We start from the raw sequence: 14,179 nt of genomic DNA, 5'->3' as shown, positions 1-14,179 counted from the left end.
GCCACCCAACGAGAGGCCCGCGCACCGCAACGAAGAGTAGCCCCTGCTCACCACCACTGGGGAAGAACCCGCGCGCAGCAACAAAGACCCAACACAGCCAAAAATAAAAATAAATTTTTTTTAAAAATCCAACAAGATCCACACGTTGAATTGACACCTTTTTTAATTAATTAATTTATTTATTTCTGGCTGTGTTGGGTCTTCATTTCTGTGCGAGGGCTTTCTCTAGTTGCGGCAAGCGGGGGCCACTCTTCATCGCAGTGCGTGGGCCTCTCACTGTCGCGGCCTCTCTTGTTGTGGAGCACAGGCTCCAGACGCGCAGGCTCGGTAGTTGTGGCTCACGGGCCCAGTTGCTCCGGAGCGTGTGGGATCTTCCCAGACCAGAGCTCAACCCCGTGTCCCCTGCATTGGCAGGCAGATTCTCAACCACTGGGCCACCAGGGAAGCCCCAGTTGACACCTTTTTAAAGTCTCTCTTGAAGCTCCTCCTTCCCTCTTTTCTTTTCCTTTTAACTTGCTTTGTTGACAAAATCAGATTATTTTACTAAAAAGCTTTCCTCATCCTAGCTTTTCCTGACTGTATTCCTGTGATATTGTTTCACATTTCCTATCTGCTGTATTTCCCGTGAACTGCTTTTAGATCTACAGGCTATGATCACACTCAGGGTTAACTGGTTTAGCAAAAACTATATCGCCTCTCTCTTCACCTGTGCTGTATAAATAAAGTCTGGTAGGCAGTTTTTTGTGTAGATATTTTATTTTTCCTTAAATGAAAATAAGAGCAAATTATATTTTTTATAATATGTTATTTGAAGATTTAACATCATCAATTTTGCTTATTATTTATAAACAAATTGTAAATCCTAGACAATTTCAGGTAGAAAAGGTATAGTCCTGTAATACAATGCCAGGACAACTGCAATACAGCCGATCAAGATATGTAACCACTAAAGAATACTGTCACGTGTAAGCACTGAACTCACCTGCTGGAAGGCTTGAATTGTCGCTGAGTAGGAGTGAAGAGACAGACAAAATTTCAACAGATTCTGCTGTAGTCGTGACAGAAACTGAAATGCAACTTCCAGTATTGCATGATAATAGGAATAATCAGTACCTGTCAGGAAGAACATTAACCAAAATAATTCTATATGACTAGAGGTATCCAAATAAGATAGTTCATAAAGTACAAAGCTATGTGTTACAAAAGCATACTGATTGCAAAATGTTACCCCTATACTGTCCTGAACTGCTGTCAAATGCTTAGAATTCCTTGAAGTACACCATGCAATTGGACTTTTCTTCCCTTTGTTCAGACTATTCCCTCTCCCTAGACTGCAATTGTCCCACTTACCGGGATGACTAACTCCTACTTTCTTCCTCAGGAAGAATTCAGCTGTGAGAGCACCTATTCCAGGGAGGTACCGCCTATCCCTACCCCATGCCTCACTGGACCAAGTTCATCTCTTCTTTGCTCCCATAATATTTCTTCGCTCACCTCTTTCACTTAGCACATCACTTACTCATTTATCTACTTACTAACTGCCCCTCCCAAAGAGCCTTTGGGGCCCCAAACCCCGAAACTATGACTTGTCTTTGTAACCACAGTGTCTGCATATGTTATGTATTCAAATAACCCAACAAGACGGAGCAGTGTGATGAGGAAGTACAAGATATTAAAGAATACTAATGAAACTGTAGTTTGGGGAGAAGCATTAAAACAATTGGAACACATTATCTGAGGGGAAAAAAAAACGCATGTACCAGTATGAAACAATCCCCAGGATACATTAAACGAAAAGCACAAGGTACAAAACAATGTATATAGTATGCAATTTTTTCTTACTCTTACAAAGAATAAGAAATAGGAATACATACTTATGTATTTATTGTAAAAAAGAAAAAAACACTGAAGACTAAACAATTTAAATGGTTATAAAAAGCCAAGAGAAACAGCAGGAACAAGATTTTTCTGTGTAGAGCCTTTTGTATAGCTTTGACTTTTAAACCACTATTATCTATTCCAAAAAGAAATTTAAGAAAAATATTTCACATTTTAAAAAGCAAAATGGGGCTTCCCTGGTGGCGCAGTGGTTGAGAGTCCGCCTGCCGATGCAGGGGACACGGGTTCGTGCCCCGGTCCGGGAATATCCCACATGCCGCGGAGCGGCTGGGCCCGTGAGCCATGGCCGCTGAGCCTGCGTGTCCGGAGACTGTGCTCCACAACGGGAGAGGCCACAGCGGTGAGAGGCCCCCGTACAGCAAAAAAAAAAAAAAGCAAAATGTAAAAGGTTCTATATGGCATTAGCACCTTCTAAGCAGAAAAAGAGATCAGAAAGAAATATCTTAAAATGTTGCCAGAATGTTAATGGTGACTCTCTTTGGGTGGCGGGACTATGACTAGTATTTCAAATAAAATGTTTAACGTACTTTTATGGTCACTTCCAAGAATTCATACTCCCCTAATTTTAACCAGGAACACATCAGCATTTATATTGAAGAAATTTCATTTTAAACGTCAGAATTCAAAATTCATTACAAAACTCACTTTGATAAATTTGTTTTATCTAAAATTTGTTTTATCTAAACTAAAATGATTTTTTTGATAACTCAAACAACTCTAGCTGACTCCAAATTATGTAACTAAAGCTTACAAATTATGTAACCAAAGCTTGTTCAAAACTTTTATGCACTTAAATCACGAAAAAAGATTCAGACTTGACTTTTTAAAGATGTATTAATTTTTAAATATCATAAAGTTAAAAATCAATTAGTCAAATATTAACAGCAGTCACATAATTTTTACACATTTTCTCTTCAACAAGGACTTACGCCTGTCAATGTAATACTCAAGGTTTTAACTACTCATGTATCAGCATCTTTGACTATTAATGTTCATACACTATGTAGCTTATATTGAATTGGAAAATGTTTGTGAAAGCTCATCAGAAACTGTAAACAAGTGATACAGTTTACCTTGTCATTAATTTGACACCTTGACACTCCAGTTGTGTGTGGCTGGCGTGCATAATGGAAAACATTCTGGGATGGCACTAACTTAATGATAACAAACTTAACAGATAATAGATCAGTTGTATAATTAGTTCATAACTAAAGAAAGTGAATCAAATCTGATGGTTATTAAGTAAATGCTAAATGATTTTAAAAGAATTTTACTCCCACAAAATATTCATGTAGCACTTTCAATAAAAGAACACAAAAGAACAAAAACAAGGGGAGAAACAAAAAAAAAAAAAAAAATCAAAGGTAGCTCTTATGACCAAAGTTATAAACTTTTTCAAAAATAATTACTAGTCTGTGTTGATTCTGCTGGCTACCATCACAACTCTAGTCATTAAAGATAAAAATGTATTCCATTAACTGCCATGCCACACATACTCTGAAAGAGATCAATTTTTCTAATATATTCCCAGACACCGAAGTCAAAGAAGCATTTGCTTCAATTTTACCGTGATGATCTGATGATCCAATATTTTGACTGGCTTCTACAAAATTCCAAAATTTCTCTTGACTGTCTTCTGCTAAAAACTCACTGAGAGAAAAGGGGGAAATATCAGAAATAAAACAACTTAATGAAATCTTCTAATATAAGCTATATTACTAAGGAGAGTAAAAATAGATTTTTAAGTTACCAAATGTCCAAAGCTTGGCTTCTATTTGATAATATATATTATACACGAACATGTATAACATATATTTTCTAATGATAAGCAAGTCTTACTAGCTAATTAGCTTAGTAGTTTATTCACTTAATAGCTTAATAGGTATCCCTAAAGAAACCTAGAATAATAGAAATGTTGTAACAACAGGCAAGTCCCAATATAAAGAAAGGTTATGAAATCTCATTTGTGAAAATGCTGTCAGTAGTAGAAGCAGAATTAGGAAATTGATAATTCTAGTACTAGTTCTGCTCACTCATTTTCTGAAATACCTTGCAAAGAACAAAAAAATATGTTTTCGCCTAAGTTTCTCCCAAGGAAAACATGAACCCTAGAAAAATTTCTAGGAGACTAAAGGCAGCATGTCGTAATCTTTTTACATCCACAAATCCAAATTTTCAAAATCACCAAATATTAGTTTAAAGTTAGCACTGATTTAATAAAATCAGGTCTTAGAACTTAATGCCACCTTAACTTTTTCCTTGACTTTACACTACTGTACTGACCTAAAATAAAATGGCTATTCTACATTTCCCTGCATTCAAGAGCCTAAAATCCCTTAAAAGAAAATGCATGTACTAATTGAATGATTCATGTAAATCGGTAATCTTCTCCTCCAAGGCATACCAATGTAGTGGTGGTCTTTCCCTGTCTGAAAGCAAACTACAGATCTGGATCTCAGCTTACCTAGCCAAAGGAAGACTTTCCCATTACTTGTCAACACTGGGCTCTACAACTCTCTCTCTACTCCACAGCTAGACACGGAAATATGGCAACATAAGAAACATTTCCTGGTAATGCACAGCTTCTCTAAAAATAGGTTTCTGAAAATACCCATCATCATAATGTATTAAATTATTTAGTGCCTCCTTGAGTGTGGCATTTTATAGGCTTTCAAGTAACTGACATAGACATCATACCAACCTTATAACAGCTTATAGTCTAAGAAAACAGGTAGTAAAACAGATAGATTATGATATGCAAGTAAATGCTTTGTATTCTTTGTAAGAATACAAAGTGAGTCTTAGCTTAGATTCCTACAGAGGCCATATGCACATAAATATATACTTTTCATATAATTACAAGAAAACTTCTTAAACGTACATTCTCTTTCACCCCACTGCATAAATAAGTCTTAAAACGTCTAAATGTCAAACAGCCTTAAGAAAATTAATTACCAGATCCACTGCAGTAATCCATGGAAGACAGGAACAATACAAGGTATTATTAAAAGGAACACTGCCATTTGTTTATAGTATGCTTAAGTTTGTTTGCTTTTTGTTTTAAGTTGTTTTTTAGCTTCTGATACCTGAGTAAAATATCGATAAAACTTCCAGAGTAAAATATTGATAGTTTTACAGATGACATTATACGATGTCTGGGATTTGCTTTAAAATATTCTAGCGGGAGAAGGTAGGAGGGTGGCGGTGGTGACGGTTATTGGACTTGAATTGACAATCACTAAAACCGGGTGACAGGTAGAGGGAGAGCACATTATATATATATATATACCATTCTCTCCACTTACAAACTTGTTAACTTTCTTAAGGGCACAGAGTTAGTAAATCAAAAATCTGGAATTTACATTCCAATCTCAATCACTCAAATCTATCATACTGCATTCTCAGGCCATTATAATATCTCAAAAAATGATTGTATAAGCACTCAATAGATGATTGTTTCAACTTTAATAATAGAACTTTATTTACACAATATTTCTGTTAGTAAGTACAGCTGCTCAAAACATACTCAGAGCTCTACTTCAATTAAATATATATCACTTTATGGACAACCAGAAAGCTACAAACCCTTCATTAGCATCAGGTCCAACCTAAAAATACACACAAGGGACTTCCCTGGTGGCGCAGTGGTTAAGAATTCACCTGCCAATGCAGGGGACAAGGGTTCGATCCCTAGTCCGGGAAGATCCCACATGCCGCGGAGCAACTAAGCCCATGTGCCACAACTACTGAGCCTGCGCTCTAGAGCCCACAAGCCACAACTACTGAGCCCACGAGCCACAACTACTGAGCCCGCGAGCCACAACTACTGAAGCCCGTGCGCCTAGAGCCCGTGCTCCGCAACAAGAGAAGCCACCACAATGAGAAGCCCGCGCACCGCAATGAAGAGTAGCCCCCGCTCGCCACAACTAGAGAAAGCCCACGTGCAGCAACAAAGACCCAACACAGCCAAAAGTCAAATAAATAAATTTATTAAAATTTTTAAAAATAAAAATACACACAAGAATAGTTTTAGTCCCTAAGGGCCAGAAGCAAGGAAGACAAAATGTCTGTATTAGCTACATGCCTCGATGTGTGGAAAAAGATTCTGTCCCTTCACCCTCCCCCCAATGGACAGTGCTGTGACCCACCATCAATGTCTGCCATGGACCCAGGAGGGAAGGAGAGTGGCCTCAGCTAGCTCTGGAGGTGAATATAGAGTAGTTTCAAAAAAGCACAGCAGTGTTTTTGAGTTGCCTACACGTCCCATTTCCTTGGCAAACTGTTCGCAAATAGCCACAGAAGAGAAGTAAAAATAATGAACCAAAATGGCAAATGGCCAGGATATCATGAAAAGGCGCTATGTTTGTTATGGGTAAGTTGCAGTGAAGGAAACAGTTTACAATAGTCACTTCAACAGAGATCAAAGAAACAGAAAAAAACTGATCAACTAAGGCTGACAATTTTAGCATACGTTCTCAAAAGTCCACAAGTATAGGCCGTAAGACTCTTCTAAGACAATACACAAACACCAAGAAATCTGTTAGTGTAAGTGAGAGTAGTGGGGTGTAATCCAGTGAAGAACGTTACGCAGAATATCGTAAAACATCCGTTACGGTTAGTTACACAAAATTATTTAGAAAGTGATAGTAAATCTCAATGACTTAGGTTGACACCAGATGAATCACCCCAAATAAGATTAGCAGAAAGGGAGAAAAAATGTTCAGCTACAAGAGTCCTGGCTCAGGCAGTCCAGGACCTCACACGACCTTCAGACACTTCACTGTTACAACCACCAAGATCTAACAAAGCGCGGACATTTGAGGGGCTCGACCTATTTATCAAATTAGTTATTGTGACATCACTATGAAATACATGCAGTGGAGTCTGGGGGTTTCTGGGGGTGAGACGGGGTTGTTGGAGTTTTGTGGGGGGAGGGGGGTTGCCATTTTATTGCTGAGGAAAGGGAGGCACAGAGAAGTGATGGGAGAAAGTCTGTTCAGCAGAAAGTCGGGGAGGCTCCTCAGCAAGTCCAGACGGGCTCCTACACGTCCCACGTTCCCAATGGCCTCTCCTCAATCCTGTACCAAAGGAGGCTCTGCCTTAGAAGGCACAACTATCCGTATACACTACCAACACAACACTCTTCATTCACATCTTCCTAGGGATCAAGGGGAAGATGTCAGAAGATAAAATTAGACCACAAAGTTAACTGATATAACACAACAGTTCAAATTTCCAGCTATATCAAATTCTGAAAGTTACCAAATGCTCATGGCTCACCTACCTAAATGTATGCTTTGGAAAGATTCTCTACAGGTCCTAGCTATATGTTATTTGAGATACAATAAAAATAAGTTTCCCTCTATAAACAAAAAACTAACTAAAAGAGAGGTATCTGGTTATATTTATATTACAAACACTAAATAAAACATACACTTGGGTTAAAATCTCCCAAGAAATCATTGACTATATTGCATTTTATCAATTTTAAGACACTGTCAATTCTTTTTTCCAAGTTTGGGAGATCTTTTTTTTTTTTTTGGCCGCACTACATGGCATGCGGGATCTTAGTTCCCTGACCAGAGATCAAACCAGCACCCCTTGCGTCGAAGGCACAGAGTCTTAACCACTGGATTGCCAGGGAAGTCCCTGGGAGATCTTCTTTATTGAGAAACTGAGATGTATGTTTTCTTTTTTCCTAAAAACATATGTGTGGTTTCTACGATCCATCTACTAACTCCTTCTTAGGGTTCACTTGAGCTGTTATTAAGTTTCCTTCAACTTTTATTTTCTTCTGTACTCCCCAGACCAGGGAATCTCTTCTAGCTTGAGAGATAACAGTGGGAAGCTTGATGTGATTTACTGCATATTTGCTATGCTCTAAATCCCTTCAAGGCCTAGGCCTTTGAAACTCATTTTCTGCACCAAGACCCTAGGAACAAAGCAGGATAGAAATGGCCAGGTAGGGGATCAGGCAGACAGGCACAAATCGTCTTCTAGAGTTTCCTGTAGCCCCAGATGGTACAGTCTCAGCAAAGGAGCACTAAGGCAGAGATGGGGTAGGAGACTGGGGTCCAGTATGTTTCAGGAATAGCAGGATGAAATGCTGCCCAAAGACACTGTCAATTTTAAGACATATCATTGTTTTATGAAACATTGAGTGAAAGATGCCACCAATTTTAAGATAATATATTGATTTGATTAAATGCATCCTGATTTTGGAGATGCTACAATCGGATAAAATGTGGCCACTTTCTTAGCTTGGCCCTGCACTCTCTTATGTTGGGGTCTCCTTCCAAGTTCTTGGGAGGGGCATGTCCTCTTCCCCCACCTTGCCAAGCTCTCTTCTCTTCCCTTTATTAAACACCTCTTAACACCTTCTTCAAATAAATAGAAAATTTCTTTTAAGTACAACTCTCTCTTCCATTATTACCACATTTACACTTTTCCTGGAAGATAACATAATAATTTAACCAATTCAATGTATTTGTCTAAAGAAATCCCTAAAGATCTCTATAATCATTTCAGTCCTAGCCTGCTGACAGATAGAGTCTGTGTCCTAACAGCCTGTGAACAGCACACAAGCCCAGTGCACACTGAAAGAAGCTCTTACTAAATGCATATGATGAGAATCTCACTCCCTAAAAAGCTCCTGAATATTCACTAGCAGAGCCTACATTTTCACTCAAACATGTGAAAGAAAAAAAATGTCTTCTTACCTGGTTTCTAACAACAACGGAGTGGAAAACCATTTTGTTGTAAGAGAGGTTGTAATGGCTTTTGAATCTGCCTTTACTGAGGAAAACAGCCATAGTCCAGTGAGTACAGTCAGAAGGCCCATTTTATGGCAAACCCCTAAAAAGGGAAGAAAAAAAAGTTTCGCTACAAGGCAATGTTTAAACCTGAATCTTAATAATTAGAGATAAAAAATAACATGACTATCACAGAAATAAAAATGCTTCCAAAATATAACAGCACCTACTATCTAGATAATTCAGCAGATGTTTGCTGATGACTGACACACAACTAAAGGTGTGTCGTTCATTACACTCTCTCCTACAAAGGCTGCACTTCATCTCCTGTTTGTCTATACCATACAGAGATATAAAAGTCAGCTGGTGGCCCAGCAGGTTGCACACAATCATACTTTATGAAGCAGGAGAGTAAATAAAGCTTAGAGAGGTGAAAACACAAATGAAAGGTGTTACAGATTGAACTGTATTCCCCCAAAAAGATAGAGTGAAGTCCTACCCCACCCCAGTACCTCAGAATGTGAACTTGTTTGGAAATATGGTCTTTACAGAGGTAATCACGTTAAAATGAGGTCATCAGGGTAGGCCCTGGTCCAATGACTGGTGTTATTAAAAGAAAGGGGCGGGGCGGGGGGGGCGGGAATGTGGGCAGAGAGACAGGCATGCAGAGGGAAGACTACATGAAGAGACACAGGGAGAATGCCCAGTAAAAACGGGGGCAGACACTGGAATTACACTACAAGCCACGAACACCCAGGGCTACCAGACGCTGGAAAAGGCAAAGAAAGATCCTCCTCTACATATTTCAGAAGGAACATGGTCCTGTGACACCTTAATTTAGAACTTCTAGCCTCCCAAAATTCGTGAGACAATAAAGTGCTGTTCTAAGCCACCCCGTTTGTGGTACTTTGTTATGGCAGCCTCAGGAAGCTAATAGGGTGGGTCGCGAATGTAAAATCAAATACAGGTTCTGGAATGAGGAAATGTAAGAACTCAATAGATCCCCATCTATAAAATAAGAAAGGTGGGGTCACTGGTGAATCAGCAGGGCCACAGAATGCAGGCCTCCTAAATCCCCAGCAGCAGCCTCAGCGAGCATGCCGAGATCCTTGGTGTCCACATCATTTCACAAAAGGTCTCCGGCTTCAGGCTTCTTTGATCTGTGTTTTCATCCCTGGAAGTCTGCCTAACACAACCTAATCAGACTTCCACTGTGATATAAAAAGTCAGCCTCCAAGTTCCACCCATTTGAATGGGAACCCAAAGGGGACAGGAATATGTGGGAAACACTAAACCAGACTTGTGCTTCTGAATGTTAAGGTCTGGTAAAGCTCACCCCAATTCCTCGATGCCAGTTATAATATACACTGTTGGGGAGAGACAGCCCACATACTGGAGCAACCAGTCAGTATCTTCCTTTTACAAAAAGCTTTATCATTTGTGCCAACATCTTGCTTCCTATGACACACAATATCTCTAAAGAACAATGGTCCGAAGAGAAATGAATTCTACCAAATAGAAAAGTTGCTTTTAAAAGAGTCTGAAGTTCAGGCACTGCCAGCTTCTTTGGAAACAAAAAAAAATTAATATGAACATCCCATTTATAAACACACACTAAAAAAAAAAAATCAACATCGATAAAGACTAGGACTAAGCAAACTAGACCTCTGACAATGAAACCTGCTGGCTTGGGGGCGGGGTGGGGGGGGGGCGGGGGAGGAGAGGCCGAAGTCAATGCAGGCCCCTCTCGGAATGTAGCAAAAGTTACCGACATTTCCCGCAGAGGAAGGACCCAAACTTTTACGCACAATTTCAGCCCACTCAACTCTCTCCGACACTCTAGCCTCAGAAACCTACTCCTCGTGATAGAACAAACACGGGTTAGCAAGAAGAGAAAGCCTTCAGAGTCAGGCACCTGTGATCAATTCCTGAGTTCGCTACTCACTGGCAGTTTAACCACAGGCACCTTACCTGATAACTCCCTTGCCCTTAGTCTCCCACTCTCTCAAATAGGAATAACAGTATCTGCCGCAACACGCGCCACGAGCGAACTGAGAAGGCAACGTGAAAGTCACTTTGTAAAGCGTCAAGTACTACACCAGAACTAACTGCTCCAGTTAAAATATGTAAGGAAGAGAAACTAGAAACTGTCTTCTAAGTTACAGAATAATAACTCATCGTTATTACAAGGCCTGGAAATAAATATGCTTTGGAAATATATCCTCTGTGGCTAGGAAAAAAAATCAACAAAATCCTCCCCCAAAGTCACTAAGTTTCTAAAGCGGAGACAGCGCATATGAACTATGTTCAAGCAGTATTAATGCTACAGCTATGTTCACCATTTTTCCTGAAGGGACCTAGACGTGTAATCCCCCAACAGTGGTGATTCCAGATGAGAAATCAGATGCCTCTGCACAGTACTCCCAGGCCGAGGGCATGCACAGAGTGGGGAGGGGACAGGGAGGGACCGAAGGCCCCAGGAAACACCCGCACTTACAGAGCAATTACTCCGGGCGAATCACTCTGGACAGCGCCACTGCCAAGCGCTCTGCAAACTCGTTACCCAGCCCTTCCACACAAGGCCCCAGGAGACTGCAGCTCCCGAGGGGGGCAGCCTCGTCCACTTTGTCCACCACAGCCAACAGCGCAGGGCCTGGCAAACAGCAGGTAGTCCATAAATACGCTGCATGATGCGTGAAACACTATCATCCCTACTTGAAAAATAAGAAAATGGCAGCTTGGAGAGGCTAAGTAACTTGCCGGACTAATAAATGGCAATGTTTGGAACCCACATCTGCCTGTTTTCAAAAGTCCCACAATACCATGCTCTCTGCCCTGGTCCTCTGGCTTTAAGAAGGGGTAAGAATTCATACTGTGTAGACCCAGAATGAGCAAAGGACTTTATTACAAGACCCAAGGCAAGTCCAGAGATTTTCTAGGGGCAGAGTCCTTGGGACGCAGGTGGCTGAGAGAGGTAGAGCTTCAACTTGAAACCAAGGGTGTGAGCCTGAAGCTGGGAGCAAACCAAACCAAGCAACCAGCCTGAACAGATCCATACTTGGGCTGGCTCTGGGGACTGAACGTGAGCTCCTCAAGCACAGGGAGTTTTGTCGGTCACAGTCACATGCCTAGCATAATGCCTGGAACACAGGAGGCACTCAAAATAAAATAAACACAGGCTTTGTTCATTAAGGGATGAATGAAAGCCACTGGCTAGGAAAGGGATGTGGCAACGAGAGTAAAGGCACTACAAAAAGCCTAAGCCTTAAGAAGGGTGAAAATGAAAACTCTACGTACCATGACTCACCCAGAGATCCCCCTGCCCTGTTTTAAGAGACAGAGAGTTTCTGGGGCACAGTACAGCATCAGTAGAGATGGGAAAGAGAGGAAAGCTACACATTAAAGAAGAGCTTTCCCACCCCCAGACCCCACATCCTTGATACCACAGGTAACACCAGAGGAAAAGGTTGTCCAGAGAAGTAGAAATAAGAACGTCACTGAGTGGCCTTTTGTTTGAGGATGGCTTCATTCTACGAGATCCCTTATCACGCTGACCCTCTGACCTTAAAAGGAACCCTTAAAAGCTGTGAAATAACAGCTGTCAGAATGTGCAGCATGGCACTGCATGATTATAGGCATCACGCTTCCAGCACGATGGATAAATTAAAAACAGTCTTTAATAGGTTCTACGCCCAAAAGATTCATCTAGTAAGATCTAGTGTGTGGCCCAGTTTCTTTAGTTTAAAGACACTATCTCTTGCTCATTTATCAAAAATAGTAATCAAAATTATATTATGGCAAATGTTTTTCACTTTTGGAAAACAGAAGAGGCATAAAATTATAAATCATCATCAACTTTTTCTTTTTCCGTTTTTAAACTGAAGAAAATAGCTTACAAACTCAAAAAAACCTTGCAGGGTGCAAGTTAATAAGTAGCCATCCGAGTTTCAACATATATGATAACAGCAAGGAAAAATAACAGGAAGTACTCTTCTTGAGAAATAAATTTACTTCTGAAAAATTTAAACTTAATATACACTTATACCTGTTAGCAAAACCCACTTGCTGTGAACCACATACATGCAATTTCAGGTTAAAATTAGATACCATACATGTAATATGAAAATGATCGCAAGTAACTGGAGAAAAGTCTAATAGTATTTTCTCCATAGTTCAATTTATTCTCAAGTTAAATATGCACTGTGAAGATGCCCTACTACTGTACAAAGCAACGTTTATTTCCTTCAATAAAAATGAGTTTCAGCTAAGTTTAACAAAAGCAAGTCAAATGGAAAGGCTACAATCAACCCAAATTTTGTGTTGCTGTCATATAGCTATTTAAAATGTCTTCAAACATCACACCGTAAAGTTGGCTGGCCAAGTACACGATGAATGAATGTTTCCAATACAGTGTAACACAGTAAGGCATAAGACCCCAGGACTTTGAATGAGCAAAATATGCTAGTTCTCAAATCGGGCAAGAAATGCAAAACGATCTAGAGATTCTGGCCAAGGAACACGAAGAGCTCCCACCCATAACTTATTGGCGATGTACGCAGATCCTTCTCTTCTGGCAGGTCCCACGCTAAAAGTGAAACCGGATCATCCAATTTTCAGCCACCAGATCCTCGTATTAAATGAAAACGGAACCAATATTCATCACCCGAATTCATTTTAGGGAAAAAAGAAATCTATAAAAAGATCCATTCGTTCTCCAACCGGAGTCCTGCAGACTGCTGGTTCTCAGCCTACTTGGGGTCAGGCTTGGACGAAATTCACGTTAGGGCACTTCTCCCACCTCCGTCTGCACTTGGGCACACGGGTCTCGAAGCTCTTCAATGAAGGTTCAAAACGGCTAAACAGAGCCCGCGACCACCCTCGCAGAGACGGTATGTGCCCAGAGGACACCGAGGGACAACTCGGGGGACTCGCAAAGAAGGGGAGGGCTGGGATACAGGAGGGGAAACTGAGTCAGGGAAGAAACGGAAGCTCAAGGTGACCGGGACACAAGGTGGCCTCGCTCCCCAGACCCTCTCTCCCCCCGCGAGAACTCCCCACGCCCCCCACTAGGGGTACCTGTCACCGGCCGCGCAGCGGCAGCACACGCGCCGCCCGCAGACCCTTTCCAGTCCATGCCGGGGCCGCGCTTCGTCCACGACTGCCCCTGCGACAACGCCGGGGCGGGGCGGCGCAGCGGCGGGGAGGCAGCAGCTGCGCCAGTGAGCGGCCTACACGCGCCCTCCCCGTGGCTCCGCTCGCAAGCCGGCCTTGCAAAGATAGAGCTCTGCCGCCGACCGCCCTTTACTTCCGCTTCCTACTGGCTAGAGACAGAGGACTTCCGGCTACCGAGTCGCGGCCGGAGCCGCCCAGAGCGTCACTCGGCCGCCATCTTACATCCGGTGAGGCCCCGCCTGTCTGCTTGCTGTCTGCGGTTCAGTGTGGTTAGGGAGGTGTCGGTCTTCGAGGGCGTGGCGTCTCGTAAAGGGGGACAGCTGAGACCCAGAAGCTTCTTTTACACAGAAAGTGTA

The 14,179-nt window shown here is 41.5% G+C and overlaps 1 protein-coding gene across 3 annotated transcripts in view; it reads right to left on the bottom strand.

Annotated features, from left to right (window-relative positions):
- UGGT1 (UDP-glucose glycoprotein glucosyltransferase 1) overlaps positions 1-13,974 on the bottom strand; it is a 109,366-nt gene extending 95,392 nt beyond the window's left edge. For 2 of the 3 annotated variants that reach the window (XM_032636762.1, XM_032636763.1), the window contains exons 1-4: positions 13,728-13,974; positions 8,619-8,754; positions 3,467-3,549; positions 983-1,113 (exon numbers count right to left, since the gene is read on the bottom strand). In XM_032636762.1, coding sequence (XP_032492653.1) covers positions 983-1,113; positions 3,467-3,549; positions 8,619-8,754; positions 13,728-13,785 — 408 coding nt within the window. In that variant the 5' untranslated portion in view covers positions 13,786-13,974. Of the gene's footprint in view, positions 1-982; positions 1,114-3,466; positions 3,550-8,618; positions 8,755-11,148; positions 11,269-13,727 lie in introns of those variants that run through there. The other variant, XM_032636764.1, reaches the window with a different exon arrangement.
- Between the last annotated feature and the right edge of the window lie 205 nt (positions 13,975-14,179).

The sequence above is a fragment of the Phocoena sinus genome, chromosome 7 (genome assembly GCF_008692025.1).
Source record: "Phocoena sinus isolate mPhoSin1 chromosome 7, mPhoSin1.pri, whole genome shotgun sequence".
Classification (NCBI taxonomy): Eukaryota; Metazoa; Chordata; class Mammalia; order Artiodactyla; family Phocoenidae; genus Phocoena; species Phocoena sinus.
Note: the sequence above shows the minus strand (reverse complement) of the source record. Positions and strands in the feature narration are given on the sequence as shown.